At 33.3% G+C, this 9,509-nt stretch overlaps 1 protein-coding gene across 1 annotated transcript; it reads right to left on the minus strand.

Moving 5' to 3' along the window:
• Nucleotides 1-7,740: 7,740 nt before the first annotated feature.
• On the minus strand, nt 7,741-8,823 carry LOC115228159. The gene has a single exon (XM_029798805.1). The coding sequence runs from the start codon at nt 8,821-8,823 to the stop codon at nt 7,741-7,743; it is 1,083 nt and encodes a 360-aa protein (XP_029654665.1).
• Between the last annotated feature and the right edge of the window lie 686 nt (nt 8,824-9,509).

Raw genomic sequence — 9,509 nt, forward strand, 5'->3', positions numbered from 1 at the left:
TTTGATCGTCGTTTTTTGTATTGGAAATTTTGAGTAGCTGATGGGGAGTTAGCATTGTTATATTCGTCCATGAATTGTCAATTTTTGCCCCAAAACACGAGACTTGGCCAAAAACAGACAATATTTCTGCCGAGCCGTGGAAATAGACTTCTTTCTCTATTAAGCAGAGATAGGAGTGTTTCCCTGTAGGCCAATATCTAAAATAAAGCACTGAAATTGATTACGGAATGGTGATTTTACACTCCACCTCAGTCATTAATAAACAACAAAACAAATAACGTGAAAATATTTTTTTATTTTAAAATTATTTATTAATTTTATTTAAATTTAATTATAAAATAATTATGTGCAACGATGACTCTGTGCAGGCTGTATTTGCCGATTTAAGATGTTTAATCTGGAAATTTTCAATTGAAGAATTCAAGGATATATTAAAACGTGTCGAAAACATTATTTTTGTGTCAAAAAATATTAATTCAAATGAATATTATACATTTATTCTATTTTTGGTCAAAATAATCACAACATGCTCAATTCAATTAAAGTTTTTAGAAAAAAGAATTTTTAAATTTTTTAAATTTTTATATCCTTGTAATAATTTTCTTATTTTATCAAACTCAATTTGTAATCACTGGTTAACCTAATTTATATAAAACAATAGTACTCCAAATGGGACACTTATTTCATTTTAAGTTCAATGATCGACGACCAGGAATGTATTACAAATCTAATTCTAAATCTTTTCGAACCTGACCAGCAATTTCACCAGAAATTAAATTTTATTTTGTATTTTCCGGATAAAATGGCCAATAAATTCAAACATGATATTCCGTTTTAAATGTTTTTATTATTTTAGTGAATCTTTTCGTAGTGAAATATTCTTTTCGGCAATTTGCAAATCATTGGTATCTATAGATTATAATCCCGGGGATGAGAAATTGTCTAAAATGGCTGCAATGGTCGGATTAATCTGCTCTTTGTCATATTCAGGTTAATTCTGTAATTTCTTTTTCAGATTTAGTTTGGGAACATTTTATGTTTCCCTTGTTTTTAAAGGATGGAAATTATCTGAAGGTTGGTCGTCTGATTGCTGAAATGAGCAATTCTCATATCGAGGACTTTTTCCGAATGGTTTTGATTCAAAACATCAAGTTTTTATATTTTTTAAAGTTTATTCAAAGCTTGAACAACTGGAGTGAACTTTTGGCCAATTTAGGGCATTCTGAGTTTTTCAAAAATCACGTTTTGATTAAAGCTTTTTTTCAATGGAACTATTTTTCAGTTTTTCAGTTTCTGTGATTTTTTAGAATGTGGTTGTGCGGAATTTAGTTGCAATAATCATCTCGGAAGTTTTTCGTTCTGAGCTGCTGATAAAAGTTTTGAGATTCGTTCACTGTTTTTAGTTTGTTAAGGACGTTATAACTCTGTTGGGAAATGAATCATTTTTAAAACATGCTTCTATGGAACATCAGAATTATATGTGTAGACTCCTCTCTCATTCTCTTGGATGTCTGTCTAATGAAGAACTTGGCATTAATTCGAAAGGTATTTTAAAACGAATTTTATCAAAACAATTTTAATAAAACTGTAGAATTAAAGGAAGGACTTTTAATTTGTGTAAATCGTGGGCTCCAGACGAATGTTGAAATAACTCAATATCAAATAATAACAATTCTGAATCTGTTTTTTAACAAATTGGATCCTTCAGGAGAAATTCCACAATTTGAAATTCCTTCACATCTACAAAATGATAGTCGTTTAGTCGAGCTAAAGCAGCTCTTTAACAATTCATTTGAACAAAAATTGGAATATTGTATAAAAGAAAATGACGAGAATGACAAAAACGTTCTCAAAAATTATGAAAATGACATTTCGGACGACTTTGCACTCGATAGCGATGACAGTTTTGAAGCATATGATTTTCCAACATCCAACAGACGAACACTCCACCTTCGTCAATGTATTGAAGAACTCAAGATTGAAGACGACCTAAAAAGATTCAAAGACACATTCTTAAATCTGGACTCCATAATTAGACAAAAACCTCCTGAAGCAGTTTTTGAGGTTACAAATTGTTCATTTCACGATAGGTTTGTGACAAAATTATTATTGTCGTTATACATTTGTTTAACGTTTACGCTCTTGATGATTTTTCTGCAAAAAAAGTGTCGATTATGACACGTCTGTTGGTCATTTTCCCTGAGCAGTGTGGGATGGTCGCAATCAAAGAGTTTTACTCAAATAATATAAATCATGTTAAAAAACTTGAAATTTTGGAGGCATTTGTTAAAGCAGCTCGAGAAATGTCGACTCCTGTCCCACTTTCGTTACCAGAGAATGTCAAGCCAGTAAAAAAATGCGGAAAAACCCGAATAATTTCATCTGGGCCGCAAAGGCCTGTTAAATACGTGTCAAACTGTAATGCTGGTTTTTTATTCTTTCCTCTTGCCACTGGATTTAATTGGTATTCTATTGAATAATATTTGATATAGTAAATCTGGAATGCCGAATTTAGCAGAAAATGAGCCGATTCTTTTTCAAAGAGTGATTTATACATTGGCTACTTTATATCAGTCATCTTCAGTTTATTCTTCGGTATTACATTGATATTTAAATTTAAGAGGATGACGAATATATTGGGGGAGTTAATATGTTCTTTTAGAACTCATAGTGACGCGTTTATGATTTGGTGATTAAATTTATTTTTAGATCTGTGAGGATTTCTCTTCTTTTTGCTTCTACTATGCTTTTTATTGGAGCTCCGTCAACTATTCATTCAGACTTAGGAGAACTTTTTACGATTCTCTTCAAATGGCTTTCTCGTATTGTGACTTTATTTATAAATCAGATATTGAAATCAATGACAACAATTTCAAAAATCGTGCTTTGGCTTCATATGCATTATCTCTTATGTATAAAATCGTTGCTCATATCAGTTGATTTATCCTTATTTCTATAAAACTTTTTTTGTTTATGATTTTGTATAAAACTTTTTTTTGTTTAAATGAAGTTTTTTATTGTAATAATTGAGATAACTGACAACTGGATTAACTCTGATGTGTTAATTTTATTATAACTCCTCTGAAGTCTTTGTCCGGAATCGCTTTCTTTCTTTGGTCAGGTGAGGGCGAAGATTGCTAAGCAAAATAAGGATCGCATCGAGACTCGTCATCTTTTCCAAAATGATACTCCAGAATATGTGATAAATAAAAAATTCGCGAATCCCGTTATTTATGCTAAAGCAGAATTCCTTTTTAATCAATTGTCGAAAAACAAGATTTTATTAAGTGACACATTTTTTAAAGATACAGCGGTCAGTCTTCATGAACATGGAAAATATTTCTTGCAAAATTGTGTTTTCATTAAGAAATATTTTAAATTAAAAAAAACTATTAAGCAATTCTTTTATAATACGGAGCAAAATGATTATTTAAATTAAGTGATGAAAAAGTACAAATTCACTGTTTTTGCAAATAAAAACATAAGTAATGATAATAGGAGATCCATAAGAAAAAAATAAATTTTAATACAATGAGCATAACTGAGCTGTCGAAGAGAACAAGAAGTGGCACCTCACAAACCTCCTTTGCCTTTAGCTTCTACTTTTCTGGCTTTATGGACTTCCGAAGTTTTGGATAAGTTCACCACAGTTCAAATTCCTTAAAGGTTCTCGAATATTTCCATCACTAAGCTTATATAAGCAAATGATCATATAAAATTGAAAAATTTTCCATTTTATGAAATATTTTTTTACTTTCTTTTCACTTATTCTCATTCCATGAATTGACCCAACTTTAAATTCAGTATTTTTAACATTTCGTTTAATAACAATATTTGTCACAGTCCGATAAAGAAACACGCCGTTAATGAAACGCCAACATCAAATTGACAAAAAATCATATCGAAAAAAAGATAAATTAATACAAATCGTCATTGGAAATAATTAATTAGTTATAAATGTGACCGTCCATAGAATGGACACGCCATTAAATGGACACTAGGTGCTTTGAATAGGGTAACAAGTCGAAGTGGTCGCAGTTTTTTTAGGCCTTTTAAAAAATCTAATAATTTTTGAGGTGGAATATATTATATTTTATTTAAGTCGCTCTATCAATAATTTAAAATATTATTAAATTTTTTACTAATTTATTTTCTAATTTTTTTAATATTATGGCGAGCATGTACCTAATATTGATATAAACTGGCACTATAGGTCACATGGAAAATTCTGTTGTGGACTTATGCAACATCAAATTCCGACAGCTCCCAATAAGTAAGGAGGATGCAGTGCATTTTCTGCAAAATGTGGATATCCTTTCAAAATCACGTATATGTCCGAAGGGACATCAGATGGAATTAGTCTTGGGACCGAAGCTCAATTGGAAATGCTCAAGAGTTGGTTGTAGAGTCCAATGTTCTATTAAAAAAGGTATAATTTCTCTCAAATAATTCTAGATACCTGGTTAGAGAATTGTAGATTGCCATTTGAGGATGTCATCGCCTACATATACTTATGGAGTTACGATAGGCATACCTTCAAATGGCTTCATCACGAATACAATTGGGGTGAACATACATATGTCGATTGGGCTATGTTTTTACGTGAAGTCTGTGTGGACGCACTTGTTAAAAGATCTGACGGCAAAATTGGTATTATTAATGTTTATTTCAGTGGTCCTGGTATGATTGTGGAGGTAGACGAGAGTATGTTTTCCAAACGGAAAAACAACTCTGGAAGAGTTTTACCAAAACAGTGGGTCTTCGGTGGTATTTGTCGAGCCACCAAACAGTGTTTTCTGCAACCAGTCGCGGATAGGAGCAGAGAAACACTGCTCAGTCTAGTAATTCGATATGTCGAGGTGGGAAGCATTATTTATAGTGACTGCTGGAAAGGTTAGCATTATTTGATTAACATTTAGGGTATTCAACTGATCAATTGGTTGAAAACGGCTACACACACGAAACGTTAACCATAAGTAAGGAAATATAATATATTCAGAAAATTCTTTGTGGATCCAACGACGGGAGTGCACACCCAGACAGTAGAACGAATGTGGGGAAGTGCAAAATGCAAGAATAAAGCTCAAAGAGGAGCTGTAAGACATCATCTGGGATCTTATTTCGCAGGTTTTTTTAGTTAGTTATTTTTTCAGAATTTATGTGGCGAAAACAAATACAGAACTATAAGGAATGTTTTGCACAGATTGTAAAAGACATAAATTCCTTCTACAGTCCTGGAATTTGGATGCCGCGTACTAAAAATGACTAAATTGGTTAAATAAATTTTTAAATAATTTTAATAACCATTTAAATTATTGATAGAGGGTTATAAATTAAATAATCTATTTTTCACTAAAAAAATTAATTAATTTTAATTATCTTCTAAAAAAACTGCGACCACTTCGACAAAAGTACCGAAATAACTTAAATTTTCCATTGAATCCCATAAAATAATTTATAAGTAGACCTTAATAGAAAAAGTAAAATCAATGAATACTGAACGCTAATTTGGTTTAGGTATGTGAAGGGGTAATATTTGACAGATCTCATTGCTATTTCTCGTTTCAATCTCTAAAATTAGGTCTTCTAATCACAAATGAACTGTGCAGACAGGCTTGCTCCTTCAGAAGATTCTTGTTTGACATTTTAATACATTATGAAGCATTTAGAATTTTTTCTCATTATTCTAAAATATCAATTATTAATTTTAAAAATATTATTTTTATTTATGAAATCGGTTTTAAAGCACATTCTGCTTGCATCGATTTTAATTTTTGTAATTGAATATATTTAAACCCAAATACCAGCCCTCAGCTATTTGTCAAAATCAATTTTTTTTCTAATTTGATGTTGGCGTTTCATTAACGGCGTGTTTCATAAACGGACTGTGACAATATTTATCGCTCACTTTGACATAATTATCGCCCCTTTGTACAAAATTTTTGCCCCTAGGGGGCGGCGATTCGCTCCCAGTTGAGAACACCTGCATAGGAGGATGATTAAAAACAATATAAATCAATTATTATTTATTTTATAGAAAAATTAAATCTGAAATATAATTAAAAATGTATCCATCAATTATCAGAGTATGATCGATATCAGACAACATATGCAATTCCCCTTCGACGATATGGGTTGGAGACAGGCAACCCTCCCGTTATCTTTTGGAGGGCTCGGCATCCGCTCATGTTCCGACCTATCGTTCTCTGCTTTTCTCTCGTCCGTCTCCGCGAGCCACACACTAGTCATGGAAATTCTACGCTCCTTTTCTGAATTTTTCTTGGACACAAATGTGGCTCATTTCAGCGAATTCTGGAGAAAACAAGGATTCTGCCGCTAATCGAAGAACAAAAATCGTTAAAGGCCGAAAGCATCTCACAAGAGACAACCGGGATCGGATGAGAGATCTAATTCATGAAATGAGAATAAATAGGAAAGGAAAAAAAGAATATCTTATTAAATGGAAGAATATTCACTGTTATATGATAATTTGTTTATATAAATTTAGTGATGATAATACATGGGAATGTTCTGAGCTTATTGATGATTTTAAAAAAAATCATAATACTAAAAAACAAAATCCAAATTACCTGAAATAAATTAAAATTCGAATTCAAAATCCGAATTACCAGATTTTCAGTGATTTCTCTTCTTCGCTTGGAAGAAAAGTTTTCCATAAACTTTCTTTCATTCTCTATTTCTGCGTCAATAAATTTAGTCAATTGAGTGTCCTCACGACATTTGTTTTCTTTTTATAAATAACAATTAATTAAAATTGATCTAATTGTTATATTCTGAAAAAGTTGATCAAACTTCAGGGGGAATCCCTAATTAAAAAGATCAACTTAAAAGTCCTTCAGACGACTCTCTTAGCAGCCTGGACAACCCGCACATTGACGTATCGTCGTCATCAACGGTGCTGAATTATGGCAATAACTCTCCTCAATCAGAATGCTTGCTCTCATATTTCAAGACAAACTTTTTTAATGGTCAACGGAAACAGTGAAACCACTGTAAAAGTAAGGCGGCGACCGTTGACAATTTAGCCACTTAATGCTGGAGTATAGTTTACCATGGAAGTTATAACGAGGTGATGAGATTTCTCGATCTTCTGCTCTGCAATAAGTATGGCTTGAGGCGAATTCATAGAGTTCTATCGGTGTCTGAGAATTTTAATAATAGCATTTTAATAATATACGTTCTATTAAAAATGTGTTTTGTTTTAATATATTTTAGATTTAAATGTTTTTCTTTTTATAAATAACAATTAATTAAAAATTATCTGATTGTTATATATTCTCTGATGGTACACGCTATCAAACGAGAAAATACAAAAACTGAATTTGAGGTAAGCAATTCATGGAGTGAGAATAAATAAAATGAAGCAAGTTATATTTCAGTGTTCGGAAATCAATTTGACACAAACTAACCCTGACCCAAACCCCTAACCCTGACCCTAATCAACCTGGGCTCGTATTCAACCGGTCACATTTCTTATATAACTTCTTTTGTTTTGGAAAACCAAACGTGAACAATCCATAGTATATAGCGTGCGTAATATTTAATTAAATTTGATGAAAAAAAGATATTAACAAATTAATAAATATATTATAATATTTTTAAAGTGCCATTTGTGTCATATATTCAATAATTTCGAAAAAATTTATAAAAATTACAATATGACTAATCGATATTATTATTATTAGCACTGTCATAGGAACATAATGTAATTTAAACTAATTAAGTTCCCACATGTGCCACATATGAGACTATCTTTTCGGTCATAATTTTCCATGATGTGCGGTTGTATGCTATACTCCTGAGAGTATCTAGGTCGTCTCCATTTTTCAGTTGTCTTTTAACGCGTTGTAGTTCTTTTGAGATTACAATAGGTAATGTATTTCGTGGGCGTCCTCGGGACGCAGATCTTTCGTCCTTTGCGTAATATGATTCCATTGCCCAGTTAGCATAAACATCCTGGTCGAGTCTTAGAATGTGGCCCAATAGGCGCCAACGTGCTTCGGTAATGTCCACACTGACGGGTCTGCTGTTGCAGATATTGTATAGGGTGGAGTTCTTGATTTTCTTTGGCCAGTTGATGCCAATAAGAATTCTTAACTGTCTTCTATGGAATGCATCAAGAGATTTTGATTCAGACTCAGATATTCCCCATGTTCCTCCGTTGTACAAAAGTATGGGTTTAATAAAAGCATTGTATAATTTGGCACGTAAGGCCGTTCCAACCTCGCGGTTTCGTAGCCAAGTGGTCCGCAGTTTGTTAAGTGCAACAGTCGATAGCATCTTTCTCCTCATAATGTCTTCACTATCTCCTAAAAGAGTTCCAACTTTTTTCGAGTTTCGCCATTTTTCGTCTGTTCTATTTGCCTCCCGGTTGATTGTTACATATTCGGTTTTTTCTATGTTCACTTTTAAGAACCATTTTTCCAGTGCCTGAGGAGCAATGTTCAGCAGTTCTTCGAGTGTCGACTTATCATGAGACAAAAAGTCTACATCGTCGGCATATATCACTTCAGTTATTGAAGTAGTCTTCACTAGTTTTCTCAGATCTCTTAGTGCCGCTTCAAGATAGACAATGAATAGTACAGGTGATATTGAATCACCTTGGGGCGTTCCAATGCTTGTTTTGAAAGATCTTGATTGTACGGGTCCGATCTTCACCGTTAACTCGGTGTCTATAAGTAGTGCTCGAACCATTCTGATCGAGTCATTGTCAAGAATAGTTTTGAGGATCTCCATTAGCTTGTCTCTGCGGATTGTATCAAATGCCCTGCTCATATCAATGCCCAATATTGTGGTCGCCATTTTAAATTTCTGAGATATGGCACAGATCCATCTATGTCCCCATACTACATCTGCAGTTGATCGCCCAGGCCTGAATCCACTTTGGCTAGCCGACAGATATTCATTAACAGGGTCCTTAATACGTTCCAGTGTTACGAGCGAGAAGAATTTTCCTTATTGTGTTCAAGAGTATGATTGGGCGAATGTTGTTAAGAGGACCTTGCGGCTTGTTGGGTTTTTGGAGAGGAATTAGCGTTCCTTTCCCAATAGGCGGTATGGTATTTCCATGGAACATCTCGTTCAGGAGATTTGTGATTATAGTTGAGATCTCCATTGGGGAGTACTTTATCAATTCACCGTTGATGTTGTCTGGACCCGCCGCACGGTTGTTTTTTAATTTTTTTATAGCCTTCAAAACTTCAAGGTGTGTTATTTTGTTGTTTAGATAACGTTCTTCACCCTCATCGAGAGCATCGGCCCTGCCATTGAATAGTATTTCGAAGTGGTCGGCGATTGTATTTACCATTTCGATTGGGTTTCCAATTGTTTTCCCATGTTCATCGTGCACAACCAGTTTTGTTTTCTGTTGTCGTCGGCGTAGTAGTCTGATGGCTGCGTACATTTGCGCACCATCCTTTAAGTCTTCAACTTCTGATATTCGAGAGTTTAATAAAGCTTTCACGTATTTAAGATTTTCCTTCTTGATT

Source organism: Octopus sinensis, unplaced genomic scaffold (assembly GCF_006345805.1).
Source record: "Octopus sinensis unplaced genomic scaffold, ASM634580v1 Contig09616, whole genome shotgun sequence".
Classification (NCBI taxonomy): Eukaryota; Metazoa; Mollusca; class Cephalopoda; order Octopoda; family Octopodidae; genus Octopus; species Octopus sinensis.

Excerpts from the sequence above, each read along its gene's own strand:
- LOC115228159 (XM_029798805.1), bottom strand. The coding sequence starts at position 8,823 with ATGGCGACCACAATATTGGGCATTGATATGAGCAGGGCATTTGATACA.